The 18,313-nt window shown below is 39.5% G+C and overlaps 1 protein-coding gene across 2 annotated transcripts in view; it reads right to left on the reverse strand.

Moving 5' to 3' along the window:
• nalcn (sodium leak channel, non-selective) overlaps positions 1 to 18,313 on the reverse strand; it is a 147,443-nt gene that overhangs the window by 13,857 nt on the left and 115,273 nt on the right. For both annotated transcript variants that reach the window (XM_066706776.1, XM_066706775.1), the window contains 16 exons: positions 17,371 to 17,444; positions 15,879 to 15,980; positions 13,235 to 13,304; positions 12,009 to 12,100; positions 11,393 to 11,515; positions 10,791 to 10,847; positions 9,953 to 10,073; positions 9,602 to 9,733; positions 9,193 to 9,360; positions 8,953 to 9,057; positions 8,715 to 8,821; positions 7,737 to 7,857; positions 7,517 to 7,615; positions 6,506 to 6,599; positions 1,619 to 1,725; positions 901 to 975 (listed from right to left, as the gene is read on the reverse strand). In XM_066706776.1, the coding sequence (XP_066562873.1) occupies positions 901 to 975; positions 1,619 to 1,725; positions 6,506 to 6,599; positions 7,517 to 7,615; positions 7,737 to 7,857; positions 8,715 to 8,821; positions 8,953 to 9,057; positions 9,193 to 9,360; positions 9,602 to 9,733; positions 9,953 to 10,073; positions 10,791 to 10,847; positions 11,393 to 11,515; positions 12,009 to 12,100; positions 13,235 to 13,304; positions 15,879 to 15,980; positions 17,371 to 17,444 (1,647 nt within the window). The remainder of the gene's footprint in view (positions 1 to 900; positions 976 to 1,618; positions 1,726 to 6,505; positions 6,600 to 7,516; positions 7,616 to 7,736; positions 7,858 to 8,714; positions 8,822 to 8,952; positions 9,058 to 9,192; positions 9,361 to 9,601; positions 9,734 to 9,952; positions 10,074 to 10,790; positions 10,848 to 11,392; positions 11,516 to 12,008; positions 12,101 to 13,234; positions 13,305 to 15,878; positions 15,981 to 17,370; positions 17,445 to 18,313) is intronic.

Below are 18,313 nucleotides of genomic sequence, written 5' to 3' on the forward strand. Positions count from 1 at the left end.
GCGTTCCATATAAACCAACCTATTGACCTGGAGTCTTTCCATCCCCTTCCACATACATCAGATGAGGACCGCAGACTGCACACACATTGTCCTGTCCGGGCTTTGAGGTGCTATATGCGGAGGACTGCACGGGGCCCCAAATCCGACCAGCTGTTTGTCTGCTATGGTTCCACCACCAGTGGGAGGGTGGTTTGAAAACAGCGACTGGCGCACTGTGTGGCGGACGTGATCCGGCTCACCTATGAGACTGCTAATGTCCCTATCCCTGAACACATTTCAGCGCACTCAATGAGGGGACAAGCCACGTTGTGGGCCCTCCTTCATGGTGCCACACTGCAAGAACTGTGCAATGCTGCGACCTGGTCTGGTCAACAGACCTTCACAAGGTTCTACCGCTTCAACGTGGCTGACCGGCTGCGCCCAAGCTTGGGCTCCCAGGTACTTCAAACTGCTAGCCCTCAGGCGCCATGAGGCTATGCGATCCTAGTCATTGTGGGTTTAGGCTTAGTCAGGTGTCAGGACTCACGACAGCTCTGGTATAGTCTTCCCCTTAGGTAATGGCTGTCTTTCGTTTTGAAAGGGAACGATAGGTTATTATCATAACACCGGTTCCCTGAAAAAGAAAGACAGTCATTACTCTTCAGGGGTCGCTCGACCAGACGACCTTCCTGATGAAACAATGGCAGGGAGCTGCAGTCAGGAGGAGACTTTTAACAGACGCCAGGGGCGGGTCTTCCTCCTGCCAGCAGGGCCCCTATTGGGCAGCTTTCAATGACTGGCAGGTCAGAAGGCTCTTCCCATTAGGTAATGGCTGTCTTTCTTTTTCAGGGAACCGGGGTTATGATAATAATCATTCTGCAACTGTCAGAATTCACAACAGACCCCAAACATGATTCTTACCTCCAGAACAAAAATGAAGGTGAACACTACAGACATTGTTGCCAGGGGAACAGTCACTGGGTCGGCCTCATCCCACTGAAACAGAAAAGTATTGTCTCCGAAAATTAAAGTACAGGAAAACTAAGAAATAATCAAACAACTAATTACATTAGCAAATTAAAACCTTACATATTTATGATGGTTTACTCCTTATTATCTTATTGCATAATTTCACCTTCATGCGGGAAATAAAGATTGAGACTTCTTTTGGGCCAATGTCAATATACTGTTAGAACTTTAATTGACCATAAATGTGAAGAAATGGCCTTTTTAAAAACTTTGTTTTTGTTTTTGTTCTGTGCACATCAAGCAGCAAAATATATAATTTTATGTGAAACTCTAATACTGTATATCATAAACTGTCTGGCTAAACCAAGGTCTCAATTGAAAGCAAATCTTCTATAAGTGTTCTACAAAGACAAAAACATATCTGGAAAATAAAAAAGATGATTATTATATATATAAAATTATTCCTGAGGCTCCACAGGATGCAGAGTAGAGCAAAACATGTGGAACAGAAACATGCTCATCAAAAAGATGACCTGGGGAGAGCGAAGGGTTTGCACATTATACCAATGACAATTTCACCTGCTTTTGCTCATAAGCATTAGGGGAAGCCATGTATTTTCAAACCAGTTATCCATCACCCTGGAACGGTGCTATGGGCAGTATATCATACCTTCACCGAGAGCAGGACGGACTGGGCCAGCACCAGCACTGCAATGGTCCTTTTGAAGAACGGGTGCTGAGTGATATCGTACATCTTAGCGCGGAAGCCATCGTTATCTGCAACGAGAAACGGCGGTTGATGTCAGAAGGACAGAAGAAGCAGTGGAGTGCCGATCACATACAGCAGGACAGAAACTCTAATCCCATAAAGACTGATTTGAAAGAGCGCTTGGAGAAATATAAGCAGTAATGCTTTGTGAGGAAACAGGAGATAATAAACCTCTTCCGGAAATGCAGACAGAATTAAGACTTTGTAATCAGTAACAGAGATTTTTCACTTTGTGAAATACTCAGACCGGCCCGTCTGGCACCAACAACCATGCCACGCTCAAAATTGCTTAAATCACCTTTCTTTCCCATTCAGACATTCAGTTTGGAGTTCAGGAGATTGTCTTGACCAGGACCACACCCCTAAATGCATTGAAGCAACTGCCATGTGATTGGTTGGTTAGATAATTGCATTCATGAGAAATTGAACAGGTGTTCCTAATAATCCTTTAGGTGAGTGTATACAGTACGCAGTCAGACAGCAGCACTGAGGGGATAGGAGCTGCAGGAGATGGCGAATCACTGAGAACACCACTCTCACCAGGGGCACATTTCAATGTACATTTCACGCTCTCTCAACACAACAGGGAATTTTGCATTGAATTTGCACTTCCTTCTATGCACACCCTAGTTTTCTCAGGCATGGTCACTGTCACACTACATGTTGTGAAAAGCACCAGACACTATGGTGAAATCAAACCTTAAGGCTGCATATGAATTAAACCAGAAATAAAAGTTATATATATATATATACACTGATCAGCCATAACATTATGACCACTGACAGGTGAAGTGAATAACACTGATAATCTCGTTATCATGACACCTGTCAGTGGGTGGGAAATATTAGGCAGCAAGTGAACATTTTGTCCTCAAAGTTGATGTGTTAGAAGCAGGAAAAATGGGCAAGTGTAAGGATCTGAGCGACTCTGACAAGGGCCAAATTGTGATGGCTAGACGACTGGGTCAGAGCATCTCCAAAACTGCAGCTCTTGCAGTGGTCAGTACCTATCAAAAGTGGTCCAAGGAAGGAAAGGCGGTGAACCGGCGACAGGGTCATGGGCGGCCAAGGCTCACTGATGCACGTGGGGAGCAAAGGCTGGCCCGTGTGGTCCGATCTAACAGACGAGCTACTGTAGCACAAATTGCTGAAAAAGTGAATGCTGGTTCTGATAGAAAGGTGTCAGAACACACAGTGCATCGCAGTTTGTTGCGTATGGGGCTGCGTAGCTGCAGACCAGTCAGGGTGCCCATGCTGACCCCTGTCCACTGCCGAAAGCACCTACAATGGGCACGTGAGCATCAGAGCTGGACCACAGAGCAATGGAAGAAGGTGGCCTGGTCTGGTGAATCACGAGTTCAAGGTGTTGACTTGGCCTCCAAATTCCCCAGATCTCAATCCAATCGAGCATCTGTGGGATGTGCTGGACAAACAAGTCCGTTCCATGGAGGCCCCACCTTGCAACTTACAGGACTTAAAGGATCTGCTGCTAACGTCTTGGTGCCAGATACCACAGCACACCTTCAGAGGTCTAGTGGAGTCCAGGCCTTGACGGGTCAGGGCTGTTTTGGCGGCAAAAGAGGGACCTACACAATATTAGGCAGGTGGTCATAATGTTATGGCTGATCGGTGTATATATATATATATATATACACACACACATATACACATACACACACACACATATATATGCGTATAAAATAAACTAAATATCCTTGGCAGTTTAAGGTGCTGTCTGTGAAGTATGTTAAAGTTAAGGTCAGTGAACTAAATTAGGTGTTGGCCATGGTGTGTTGTTTCTGTGATAAACTCTCTCTTCCTCATTTTGGAGACATTGCATGTGGAGTAGAACAAATTATGCACAAAATTCAAATGTTAACAATTCACCTCATACTTGTAGGCTAATGTCACACTAAGACAAATTATACATAAAGTGCAAAAATCACCTTTTGAAATGATAAAGCTACGACTGGAAAGGAAACACTCTGTGTGAATCCTCATCTCTTTGAAAGCCAGTACAGAGAGGTCTGAGAAGTTTGAAGCTGAAACTCATAAAAATAAGCACTTTAAAAGCAGCTTTTAAAGCAAAACAAGAACAGGAGGAATAACATTTTCAAAGTGGTCTTAAATAGGTGTACTAAGAACATTTCTTTAATGTACAGCAGAAGTCCCAAACAAAGCAAGAAAATAAGTAAAAGTAAATCAAGCATTCAAAGTAGTCAGTAAAAAAATAGATTATTCTTCTTTACCCAAGATATATGCCTATAAAAAGCTTTATTATCCAACCTATTAAAACATAACTGCACTGAAAAAAGTGAACTATGTTAAACAAATATTTAATGGATGTACTTTACACATTCATTGCCCCCCAACAATTATGTGATCAGAGATTAGGTGCTACATATGCTTCTGGTACTTTAAGCTTTAAACTTTAAATGTCCTTAAGAATAATAGCATGGAAACACCTCCATTATGACCTTCAAAGTGTTTTAGTCCTACCAATGTCTACCCTTGTACAAAGTGTTGCCTCTCCCCCACACATACAATTCACATTTTTATAGAACATGGCAGGCAGACTCATTATTCGTCATTAAGCGTGTGCACGGCCTTTGAGACGAGCGAGCTGACACTCACATCGTACATGTCGATAAAACGCGTGTGTATGTCAATAATGATTCTGCCAGGAGGCTAAGCCAGGGCCGTCCAGTCACGCAGAAGTGAATTGTGGGACCCTGGGCTGCCCCTTCCTGACCTGCCGATGCCCCCAACTCCCCAGGAGGCGAAGGGAAATATGTCAAAAAGTGTGATGTCTGTCCCGCCAAGGAGTCCTCAGAGCTGCCTCCGAATGACCCTGAAATTGACGGGCAGCGGCTTGGGGCTCATCTTCAATGGGTTTCAGCTGTCAGGGAGGGTCTGACTGCATTTAATGGCTGAGTGACTGTAGAGGCTAACAGCGTCTGAAGCCCTTCGAACAATACCTGGTAGACTTCTCCAAACAGGCAGTTGCCCTTGCCACGGAAAGAGTTGGGGACACTGCTGTGACTCAAGGTAGCATTTAATTAACTCCCTTTTCTGTTTTGTTGCCTGTCTTATATAGATTTGATGGTAATTACGATCCTTTTGGTTTCTGTAACTCGTGATAATTGACACCAAAGAGGGTTTAGATAAGAGAGAAGATACTATTTAATATAAGAATTAAATTAGTCATGACTGGCTCATGACTGAAGGCATGCATGGGCTGTAGGTACAGAGTGCAGGGTACATTTACCCTCCCAGTTCTTTAATCGAAAGACACAAAAAGAGCAACAACCAAGTAAATCAAATAAACACAAAAGAAAAACAACAGCAAGAAAATACATTGTTACAGATAGTGAGAACATTACATGTCTTACATCTCATTAGCCTTTGGGGACTATGATACTGCACCCATCTGAAAGTTACTTTTCTATTTGAGCTGTGTATTCAAAGCTATAAACACATCCCATCTATAACGAACCGTCTGAGAGGTGTTTCTTTGGGGGAAAATTATTTATCACAGAGTATTTTTGCGGCCTTGTCAAAACGGGTTATGTTAGGTGCGTGAGCCTCCAAGCATCTCTCTCCCATCTCAGTGTGCAGTCATTAAAAAAGAAAAAGAAAAAAATCACCTCCATTGAACTCTTGGCAGTGTATCCAGTTCCAGTGACATAACTTTGCCTCTTCTCACCATAAACTTACATTTATAATGTTTTTCATCACATGAAAGGCTTCTAAAGTGCTTCACAATGAAGCCTCTGCTGAATCAAAACGGTACTGAAGTAAAGTGCCTTCTGGGAACGCAGTGGGCTACAGATTGAATGCCATTAATAGAAGGAGGCACACAAAGAATGCTAATATTTTCAGCAAAATGGAGTGAAACATTTTTATGTATTTTAAGAAAATGTACCAGTATACATGCATTTAAAAAGAAAAAGAGAATAGCATGAAAAATATGTTTTATAGTAATTGTAGTCAATTTGTGTCATTCTGAACAATCCTAATTGATGGCAAATCATTTTGAAATATGGTCCTGTCTGATTAGGTTTAAAATGAACGCTGCACAATTCGTTTTCCTGTAATAGCTCTGACCCTCCTCTCCTGCACAAGTGAATGTGAGTGGATTGCTAATTAGTCCAGACCCAGTTGAAAAACTCAGCAGCATCTATAGTTGTTAAGCAATTAATCATAATATATCAATTCATTGAAATATGTCACATGAATCTTACTTGTACTATATATAAGGGATGCCAGTGATGGGATCTAGTATCGTGGTGGCATACTTATGGACCTGTACAACTGATCAAAAGAACTCTTCCTTTAATTTTAGTTAGAATATATAAGAGATGTATTATGTAACCTTGATGGATTGATATTTAACAAATCTACATTATGCAAAATTCACTGTGCTTTCTTTGGAAAAAGCATAAGAACTCCCTGTGTTACAATTACATAAACTGCCAGCAGGGACTTTGAAATCAGCATCCTGGAAGATTTGTGTGACACTTCACAACTTCATTTGTTTTTAGGGAAGGAACAGGTGCAAACTTACTGTGGTGGTAAATGTTTAGTGAATACAGCCCCCAAGACTCTAATTCTGCATATGTTAAATATGCTGAGAATAATAAAAAATAATACAAAATTAGTCCTCCCACACAGACGAATTTAGGGAAAATAAAACCTTGGGAGAAAACACGCATAAATAAATATTCACATCCAATGCCGCCACAGACATGCACTGGACTTACTAATGAAAAGCCCTACCAAACTGACCTGGGCGTGGCGGGAGGTGGAGGGGCTGAGCGATCTTCAGCCTGCTCTTCAGGTCTTCCCATCTCCTCTGATCGACAGTGAGTAAGGCTGTTCCCTAGAGAGAGCGAGATGGGGACAAGGCTTGGCCACAGTGCTCAACCTCAGGCAGAGCTGGAGAAGATACAGCAGCTGGTAATACTGTAATGTGTAAGAGCTTGGAAGTGTGTCCAAGGAGCAGGGAAACCCCAATGGCTGGTGTAACAGGCACCCAGGCCTATTGGTGAAGTATTGTTGTACTGTTCCCAGTGCCAACTGCCAGCTCCCTACATTAGTGTACTTTCTTTAAAGACACCAAATCCTCAGAGGGCATTTGAGTAATAGGTATCTTTATTGATTACAAATGTGTGATTTTCATTATAGCATCTCCCATGAGTCTTGATCTGAGGTGAGCGGAGTGCAAATGGCTACAAATTGACTCCTAGTGATTCATATTTCAAAAGTAGAGGGTTTATTTTGTTTATTTTCTAGCAGGAAGGCCATACTACCTGGCTGTTTGTGCACAATGTCAGTAAGAACAGAAGTAAGTTAACAAAATACCATTCATCCCAGCTTGCTTGTTTGGTTGCTAGTAGCTTAATGTTCAAGGAATCCCATTAAGGTTGATCTTGAAAGTTATCTGTCGTTTCAGCTATGTGACTAAAGAGTTTGCTCCCGATTCCCATAATTCCCTGTGTGAAAACGTTTCTCTTGTTATCTGGTTTCAATTAACTTAAATCTAGTTTCTGCTGTGTCACCTAGTCCTTGTATTACTGAGCTTTAAGATGTATGAACTGGTCAGTTCCTTTCAGAATGATTAATACTTTAATCAGGTCCCCATGTACACAATAGTGACCTCTTCTGCTAAAAAGATTCAGTTCCTTTAGTGTGTGTGAGTATGACATGGCTTTCAGACCTGGATTTAGTCTGATTGCAGTAGTGAGTGATAGTAAATTAGTCTTGTTGGAACTGTAATGAGTTAGTGCAAGGACTTACCTTGTTTTCATTGAAATTAGCAATAACCACACCAACGAAAAGGGTCAGTCCAATCATACAGCCGAGAAACACAAACACATGGATATAGATGCCATGGATCTGCATTATAAATATATAAAACATACAGTGGTTAGTCACCATTTTCTGTACAACATATGGATTAAGATGGTGTATTTAATGACTGAAATTAATTTGTTTCTAAGAGAGCATTCTTAATTACCGGTCCCACGCGATGTATTATGACATCCCTGACCTCCACCCAACCTTTCAAGGACAGCACTTCAAACAACGCAAGCATGGCATTGCCCACATTGTCAAAGTTAAAATTCCTTGGATTTGCCCTAAGGGAAAAAAAAGACCAAGATAAAGACCTGTCTGATAAAGACTATATATCTGGAGATGATGATGGGATGATGGGACAGACTCTGACAGGATACAAATCCATACGTTTTTTCAGTTACATTCTTTCTCCATTTCTAACATTCATTCCCAATAATGTTTTGTAACATTTTATTCCCTTCAGTCTCACAAAGGAAGAGAAACAGACTAACTTGAGTCAGACTTCTGTGTTGCTGTCAAACACTGTAGAAGACATTGATTTAATTATTTGGTGTTGTTTATATTCTGCAGCAACAGCTCAATTTCATGCTGTTATTTATCTTGACCTATTTTTTATTTAATTTGTCCTGCCCAGGATTGCATCAGTGTACAGGGACACAGTCATTGTATTATGAACAAATTAACAGCTGAGCTCTCCTAAAGATTAAAAAACATCAAAAAGCCTTTTATTTGAAAAAAGTATCCATCAGTCTGTCAAAAGCTGTCATAAAACGAGACATAAGTGATGGCAGTCTTTCAAAGAGGATTTTACTGTCTGCATAAAACCTGTGAGGGATCCCACATTTAATTCAGCATTGTGTCACTCACTGTTGATGCAAGAGCATTTCTCTCCAGGTGACCTTCCATTAGCAATTTGAGAGCTGTGATTTATACTCCCTTTCATGCTTTTAATTAATTCCAAATTTAACCTGAATCATTTATATTGCACAGTTAACCCCCCAAATCACCCAAATTAGTGTAATGGCCATTGAAGAAAAATGGCTTAGTAGTTGTTGTTGAGACAAAACTATGTATAACAATAAAAACTAATTAAAAAACGACAACAACAAACAAGCAGACAACAATAAAAAATACCTACCATACACGTGGCACCCAAAATCCAGGTTTCTTTTCTCCAGGACGTAATTTCAGATTTAAGTTTTTGGAAACGCTCACATTTATCCGGAATATACCGTGACAGTCGATCTGTAACAGGTACAAAATTGACATTGAAAAAGCCCCTTTGGACCAAAAAAGCACATATTTTGTGTCTGCCACATAACTTTACGTTTGTCCCGAATGGCCTTTAAAATAAAGTAAAACAAAGCTGTTCTCACCCGCTTCTCGATGTGCGGATCATTGCACTTAGCAAGTTTCCCAGCAAACAGCTGAACGCCAAAGCTTGCAAAGACGAGCATTAAGGTCAGCAGAAGGATAGAAACCTAAACAGAGAAAAATTATTCGCAAAATAAAACACACATCCATACGCATGGGGCTCCTGAAGTAAAACATATTGATGAAGCTGGCTATGTTATCAAAGTTAGGTAGAGGAGCTACACCCCTCTCCTCTCACGCACCAGGAAGATCTCCTTGAACCCGCTGAAGAGTTCCCGCACCACCTTCCTCATCTGGGGCACCAGCTTGAAGATCCGCAGCGGCCGCAGACAGCGTAACATCATCAGCAGCTGGGCTCCGGAGTCCGGGGGGACATTTGCGGGCAACCAACACAGGAAGATGAGACTCACCTGGGGAGACAGGCAAAGAGCAGTGGAAATGTCAAGCTCTGGTCTTTTCAATTCAGACAAAGCAGAAGCAACTTCATTTTTCCAGTGGAGCAAAAACCAATGGGCAGAATCATGTGATTTAATTCCATTGTAATCATGCACATGACATTTCAAGTAAATCCAATACATGTAACATAAGAATAATGACAAAAAATGGATGTTAATGGTAGATTAATTACATTGGACTTAAAGTCATTCTTACTAAGTAGATAAATATGTCCATGACTCCACCGAAGTCTCTGATGACTGCCGTCGGTGTGAAGAACAGCCCATCAGCCATGATCTTGAGATTGAGTTCAATGCTCATAAAAATGACAAACACGTATTCTGCGATCTGCGGGGAAAAAGAAAGACTCATTAATATTGTTCTCATTTATTAAAATAATAATAATAATAAAATTGCATTATAAATCTGCAGGAAATGGAAAAAAGTGTGGAATATGAAAAAATATATAGTCTTTTGAAATCCACTTTGCAATTACACCTTTATCAAGACACGCTAAACACCAGTACAGTAGGGCAGTGCTGAAACTGTCACTAAATGACATATTACCTGTAAGGTGGGGACATGCATTACTCTTGTGAAGGGAGACTCAAACATCATGGAGATACAGGAGCAGATAGTCACCACTATCATCACCCAGTCCAGGTACGTGACCAAGCCAAAGAGATCACTGCAAACCAATCACACACGGAGAGAAAAAGACGAACGTCAGAGAAGCTTAAAACAAATTAATTTGGGTTTTGTAAAGCATGCCTAGCTAGCAAATTAAAAGCATAAACTAGGTCAGGTTACGTTTTAATTAATTTTGACTTAATGAGCTTCTTTATATAACTCCAGCCTAATTTTCTTCTATTTTGTGAAACCGATAAGTTGAGAATTCTGCCTCAACCTTTACATCAGTTCTGAGCAATTCCCAAACTAGCTGCTTTTGACCACGCAGCTTAATGTAAGGATTCCTAGGATTCCTTTGATGCAATATATTTCAGATACTGCACTTTTTATTGCAAGTCCCACATTAATTATTTCGAGGTGCCATTTAAAAAACAAGTGAAAGATCTTATTTTAAGTGAATCCTTACGTTTAAAGAATCCTACCTTTTACACAGAGTTTATATGCATTCCACATATGAGCGCTAAGCTACCTTAGTGATACTACTTAAACTAGAGGGTAACACTTTATAAGAAGTGCCTGTCATTCCAATATTACATGAATAAAATATATTCAATTAAATGCGACTTCCTACTTGATTTATAATAAATACTTATAAATACTGCATAATCTACTCGTATCATTTCCAAAAATATACTCAGGACTTGCCACTTGGATACAAAATGGACAAAACACAAGCCTTCAGAAATAATACATTGCAGCAGTTTCTGGAACTTACTAGAGCTGATGGTACTTGGTGTTCTTCACTGCCCCTGTAATTGGATCTGTCTTTGAGCTGAACAAAATATATAATAAAACATATAATAATAATAAAAATGAAAAAGAAACTGTGAACGACACAATAGCCCAGTTTAATATTTGATGTAAAAACAACACACAAACAATGACTCTTCTATTTGGTAAATTAAAACAATTCAAATGCATTCCCTATGACATTTTCTTGACAAACAATTCTGCATATTTGTCTCTACATCTCATCTTCTGATAAGAAGAAAAGATGGGACTATAATTTAGTTTAAAAAAGCTTAAAATTTGCACAGTGGAACAATACACATAGACAAGACAAGAATATACCAAACTACCAATGCAATATCCATGATATAACGTTAGCAGAAGTTTGAGGGAATCTAAAACTCCTCTGCTATACTCTTTATTACCTATTCATTTGATCTCATGCTGTCAGTAGCTGAGTTCTGCAATCTTACTCAAGAGCAAACTAAAAATAAACAGCAGTGCCGAGAATTTTATTTGCTTTGAAATTTCAGTTCTGTTTTCTCAACACCGACAACGAGAAGAAAAAAGTGCTTTGCAGAAACTTACGCGTTAAAGCGGGCTCGCACTATCACTCTGCAGAAGTTTCTAAAGCGATGTTCTCGTCCAACTATGAACAGGGGCTTGTCGAAGTAAGGGTGGTTTTCTCGCAGTTCTTCTTCCTGGACTTTTCTTGAAAGAAATAACATCAAAATATATGAATAAAAAGTCAACAATATTCACATGAACTTAATCAGGGAAAAAAGGCAGTTTGGTTGCGAAGTAAAAAAGAAAAAGACAGCTGTTCTGAATTTATGCCTCCTTTGCAGCAGGACCCACTAATGACCGCCTGTCAGTGAATTACAGCTGTATCTACATGAGGTTAGTCCTAAAGCTATCAGAAGCACCATTTTAAAGCTATCAGAACAGAGTTTCACAGTTTCAGTCAGCGGACAGGAACACGAGCAATGATTGATTTGACTGATTGACTGATTTCCCACACTGCGATGATAAATGAGCCCCCCATGAGGACTTTCAGCGAGGCAGAGAAACATGAGTGAATCACTGCACAGGCTGGCGGCACATGATAAACAAATACAATATTTGATTCAGGTCGGGGGAAGGTAAAGGGCTGAGCTGAGGTCTCTGAACGGTTTGGTACAAGTGGATGACAAACTGGGCACACCGTTTCATTTCAGCCTGCTCTTTCTTCTCCTGGATCATTTTGATCTCGCTGTCCTCTCTCTGCGCGTTGCGGTACCTCACAGTGCTGGTGTGCTGAAAATAAAACAGGATTCTGAATATCTGCTAACCTATGACATCAAGTCACAGTACGGTCATCCCTTGAGATACATAAGAGTTGCGTTGCTGGAAAACTTTGCCTAGGCAAGAATCACACGACTCTGGGAGCATCATCATATAGCAAATGATAGAAATGTGACGATATGTGTAACTCAGACACCATATTTTATACACCTGTATTACACTTAAGGTAACAAAATTAAAGGTTTTCCAGTCAATACATTATTTATACAGTTACAACATCATATTCTGTGAATATTTATTCAATTGACAGATATAAAGCACTATAAAATTTAAAAAAAAACGCTTAAAACATTCTGTTCAGTTCAAGATTCAGTTGGGATCAAAGACAATCTTAATCACTAAAAACTATCCCTGCTTCCAGGCCACCCTGACTGCTCTGGAATGCTCTCAAATGATCTAACATTTATAATTATATTTATGATGTATAGAGTAATACATTTCTGACAATAAGAGAAATACATTTGATTTTTGAATTCATTTAAAATCAATTTAAATTCTTGGTCATGCATTTGTGACTACCATAAATTTGTATTTTTCTATGTTGTACAATTCTATTAGTCATACATCAACTTATTTAATCAACTCTTTGCATTATTTTTTATTATTTATTTATTTATTTGAAATAAAACAAATTGAGATGAAGGTTTGCCCAGTAAGCATAATTCTGATTTAATTTTAGAGTTATTACAAGGAAGAGATTATTAGTAAAATAATCTCTTGGCAGCAACCTGTGATCTGGAATGGACTTTTGTAAACGCTGAGAAAAGATGCTTGGTCCCATATATACAGGAATTTCGCACACATTTCGAAATTGATTGTCTTGCTTGGATGTCCGTTTATAAAATGCAATATTTGCATAACTCAAATTTGCATATCTCGAGGGATTACTGTATATGCATAATGTGAGAAAAAATATATAATCATCATCATTATATATATATAATATATATATATATATAAACATTCTGGTAAAGGGAACAGTTAAACATTTCTCAGCTGTATCAAAACACAATTAATCAGTATTGGCTCTCTGAAGTGGTGAAGTGTCTGAAAAGAGCAAGTCAAATTAATAATATCTCAACTTACGTCCTGCGTCAGTGTTTCCAGGGATTTTCCTCTGCTGATTCTCTGGCTGTTTGAGCCATGTCTCAGGGACCTAGAGCAACAGAAGAGTTAGGCTTTGGATGGTCCGATTCAGAGAGGACATACAGGATAAAATGGGGTCAGCTGATCTAAATAAAGACAGTTTGAAGATCCTACTGAGACAGAAACTCACAATATCCTATATAAACGGTAATAGAATTACCTGTTTGAAGTTTTTCAGGTATCATCTGTTACTACGGTTTAAAATGTAGTGCTGCAGCAGCAAGTGATAGGGTAACTTTACCCAGAAAACGTATACTTCCATTAGTGATAAGGTTATATTTCTATTGGGAAAATGAGTGGCAGATTGGGTAAACTTCATATTTTGTTATTGGCTAGGATTGGGTTTGTGGCTGTATCTAACAAGACTATTAAGCTAATAAGGTCTATTAGTCAGAATACCAATATGACACACAACCCAAACAATTATGAATGTCTAGGTTACATGTGTAACCTTAATCTTTGTTTGAGTTTCAGTTAGTCTAAAACTGAATTAATAAATGACCTAAGGTTAGGAATAGGGGTAGCTTACCTAGAAAGAAATAACTTCAGTAGTAGATAAAGTTGTATACAGTTTTGTACCTGGCATAGATCATTGTTGTGGGCCTGTGTTATACAGTTAATACAATTCTAAAGTTCATGCCAGAGGCATCAAGAGCAACAAAACAGCAATTTTCCACAGTAGTAGTTCAATGCTTATTAGATTTCTTATGCTGTTTTGATGTTTTGATTCTGAAGGGTTTAACGTTTAATACAACCAATGCATCAGTACAGAATCACAGCTCCCTCTAATCTAATAAAAGTCTGCACTATCCTTGAACTTGTACAGCTTTAACAATCACTAATCATTTTCTTTATTTACATTAATTTAATAATTTCCTGATATGTTTAATAGTTATTTTCATTTGTGTTTTTTGCATGAACTTGTATTGATCAGTGATTTGTAATATTTGGCATATATATATATATATATATATATATATATATATATATACACACACACAGTACTGTGCAGTGAAGTAAGAATGCTTTCAAAAATAAACATGTTAATAGATTACATTTATCAATTAGCAAAATGCAAAGTGAGTGAACAGAAGAAAAATCTAAAACAAATCCACCCTTTGCCTTCAAAACAGCATCAATTCTTCTAGGTACACTTGCACAAAGTCAGGGATTTTGTAGGCATACAGTCAGGTGTATGATTAAACAATTATACCAAACAGGTGCTAATGATCATCAATTCAATATGTAGGTTGAAACACAATCATTAACTGAAACAGAAACAGCTGTGTAGGAGGAATAAAACTGGGTGAGGAACAGCCAAACTCAGCTAACAAGGTGAGGCTGCTGAAGACAGTTTACTGTCAAAAGTCAGACACCATGGCAAGACTGAGCACAGCAACAAGACACAAGGTAGTTATACTGCATCAGCAAGGTCTCTCCCAGGCAGAAACTTCAAGGCAGACAGGAGTTTCCAGATGTGCTGTCCAAGCTCTTTTGAAGAAGCACAAAGAAACAGGCAACGTCGAAGACCACAGACACAGTGGTCAACCAAGGAAACTTACTGCAGCAGATACACATCATGCTTACTTCCCTTCACAATCAGAAGATGTCCAGCAGTGCCATCAGCTCAGAATTGGCAGAAAACAGTGGGACCCTGGTACACCCATCTACTGTCCAGAGAAGTCTGGTCAGAAGTGGCCTTCGTGGAAGACTTGTGGCAAAAAAGCCATACCTCAGATGTGGCAACAAGGCCAAGCGACTCAACTATGCATGAAAACACAGGAACTGGGGTGCAGAAAAATGGCAGCAGGTGCTCTGGAATGATGAGTCAAAATGTGAAATATTTGGCTGCAGCAGAAGGCAGTCTGTTCACGGAAGGGCTGGAGAGCGGTACACGAATGAGTGTCTGCAGGCAACAGTGAAGCATGGTGGAGGTTCCTTGCAAGTTTGGGGCTGCATTTCTGCAAATGGAGTTGGGGATTTGGTCAGAATGAATGGTCTCCTCCATGCTGAGAAGTACAGGCAGATACTTATCCATCATGCGATACCTTCAGGGAGGCATCTGATTGGCTCCAAATTTATTCTGCAGCATGACAACGACCCCAAACATACAGCAACAGTCATTAAGAACTATCTTCAGTGGAAAGAAGAACAAGGAGTCCTGGAAGTGATGGTATGTCCTCCACAGAGCCCTGATCTCAACATCATCGAGTCTGTCTGGGATTACATGAAGAGAGAGAAGCAACTGAGGCTGCCTAAATCCACAGAAGAACTGTGGTTAGTTCTCCAAGATGTTTGGGCCAACCTACCTGCTGAGTTCCTTCTAAAACTGTGTGCAAGTGTACCTAGAAGAATTGATGCTGTTTTGAAGGCAAAGGGTGGTCACAACAAATATTGATTTGATGTAGATTTTTCTTTTGTTCACTCACTTTGCATTTAGTTAATTGATAAATATAATTATTGACATGTCAATTTTTGAAAGCATTCTTACTTTACAGCATTTTTTCACACCTGCCTAAAACTTTTGTACAGTACTGTATATATATATATATATATGGCCTGTGGAAATAAGATTACGAGGTACCTGCGTTCCTGGCGGATGTGATGCTGCACGCTGAGGATGGAGCGCTCCTTGGCGGGCTGGCCCTCGAACGACCCACTGAGCATCCGCTGCCGAGTACAGGCTCTGAAAGGCAGACACCTCCCAAAGTCACACCACCTATGCATTACCATGAACGACACTCCAAAGTGTGATCACCTATGTATCTGTTTTGTCTGTGCTATTTCTAAAGCGGTATGCATTCTGACACATGTAATTCAATGCTCCTTCTCGAATGCACGGACACCTGTGGTCCCAACTTGCAGAGCACGCACGAGCGAAACATCTGGTGTCGCTGGTGACGCCCCGCGCAGCTTAATATTTCGGTGCTAATTCAGGAAGGCACTTCATAATCTATATTTCTTACTCAGTCAGCCATTAACACCCTTAGTGGGCCCGTGACTGGCAACAGCAGCATGCTCCCCTAATGTCCCCATGAGGCCCATTAGATATGCCAGAGAAGCTTCATGAGTAGCAGGGATAAAAATGCATTATTTATTACAGCACTTAGAGGTTCAGCATAGAAACAGGCTATAAATCTAAGCCCGCTTGCATACAAATAATTATTTAATCAGTTATGCCACCGCTTAAGGCTCCTTTCTTTTTATTAATTGCCAAGTCATGTACCGCAACACGGCTAATTATTATGTGGGCTTTATGAATAAATGTCACTTTTGTTTATAAGCACTTTGCGCGGTGAAATGCTTCCTGTACAGACAGGAGGCCAGACAGAGTCGCCTCACAGTTTTGGCAGGTGGGGAGACCGATAAACCAGAGGATCGCACACAGTATAAACACATGTACCATCCTCAGGGCTGCAGGGCCCTGCTGATGCTCAGGGTACACTGTTTAATTCAACTCCGGAACTCCTCATCGCAATGAGTGCGATGTTCAGTCTAATGTACCCTAAATAGGCTAATTTCCATGCAGCTCTGCCAGAATTTAATTATTATTCATTTTGTTCCTTCACCCAGATAAACACAGTGTTACTTGCCTGGAGAAAAAAATGCTATTATCTCGGCTGACGTCAGTTCCTAGTTTAGCTGTAAAAAAATAAAATACTGCCAGGCAAATGTTATCATCTTTTTCTCATTTGTTTTAATTTCAAACAACTGAACGTTTTAGATAACACACCATACTGTATGCTGTTTTTAATGTTTAAATTAGAACCTGCATATTGTTTTTTTCTTTCAACAGGTTCATTTTACAAACTGTAAAATACAGAGGCAATAATATTGCTTTATTAAAGCCAGGATCTGTGCTTGGTCTGTCCTAAGGCAATTGCACATTAAGTGCACAAAGAAGAAGTCCTGATTGACCAAATAAATGTAATAGCATTTAAGGAAAGTGGGATTTAGTCTCAAGTGGTGTCAAACAAATAGAATCTTTGCTCCTTCTATCAACTAGTACTTCTATTCTACAGATTTGACGCAGACAACCAGATCTGTCCAGGGGCTGCAGAGAAGATTGATCTTACCGGAGGATTTTATTGATTGTAGTTTCCTTTTCCAAGAGATTCCGAGCACGAATACTGGACACTGACCTTCGTAACTGTGAAAATGAAATAATTTAATTTAATCTAATTTCTTTGGCTGCTGAATAACACTTAAACGAGAGCAAAATGATTATTTAAATTAAAATGATGGATTTAAAAACATATTTAAGAGCTCAAAATGTTCAAAGATAAACAAGATAATTAAATAATTCATCCTGTAATGGTGAGACACTGCATCTGATTGCTTAGATCCTTTCAAAGAAAGACTGTGATTATAATAGGTCAGGTTTTACATTTGCAGTAAATACATCTGTAGTTTAACTACACACACACAAAAAACACCACCCGTTATAGAATGATTTTACACACACAAAAGAAATATTGCAAGGATAGAGTATATTTGAAAAATGAACATACAGAACTAATGACTAAACAAAGGTGATTGTAAACAGCAGATTTTTGTGTAATATCAAACAAACAAACAAAAAACACAATGAGAGGAAATAGTACAGCATGCTTATTACAGCATGTAATACTTTATTAGTGCTACTTATTTAATACTTTATTGATAGACTGTGTGGTGGAACTTGCTATTTTGCAGTGAAACTAAACAATAAAAAAATGTACTCCAGAAAAGCACAACGTTCCATTTTACAGCACCATCAACAAGGAAAATTAATTTCATCAGTGGCTGCTATCATGAGTCCGCTTTAACAATCTGCCAGATCTGGCTGTGAGATAATAGCTCAAGTTTTGTAGCATTAAACACTCAGTGGGATGAGGGGTAAAAAAAACCTGTTTAGTCATTTAAAAGCCATTTGTCCAGACTGTGGATCTCAGGGTACTACTCTGAGCGGCACATGTAGCATTAACCTCAGCCTACCCTTGTCTGGTCTGCTCTTCGGATGGCAAAATGTCATGGCAG

Source organism: Amia ocellicauda, chromosome 6 (assembly GCF_036373705.1).
Source record: "Amia ocellicauda isolate fAmiCal2 chromosome 6, fAmiCal2.hap1, whole genome shotgun sequence".
NCBI classification, from domain to species: Eukaryota; Metazoa; Chordata; class Actinopteri; order Amiiformes; family Amiidae; genus Amia; species Amia ocellicauda.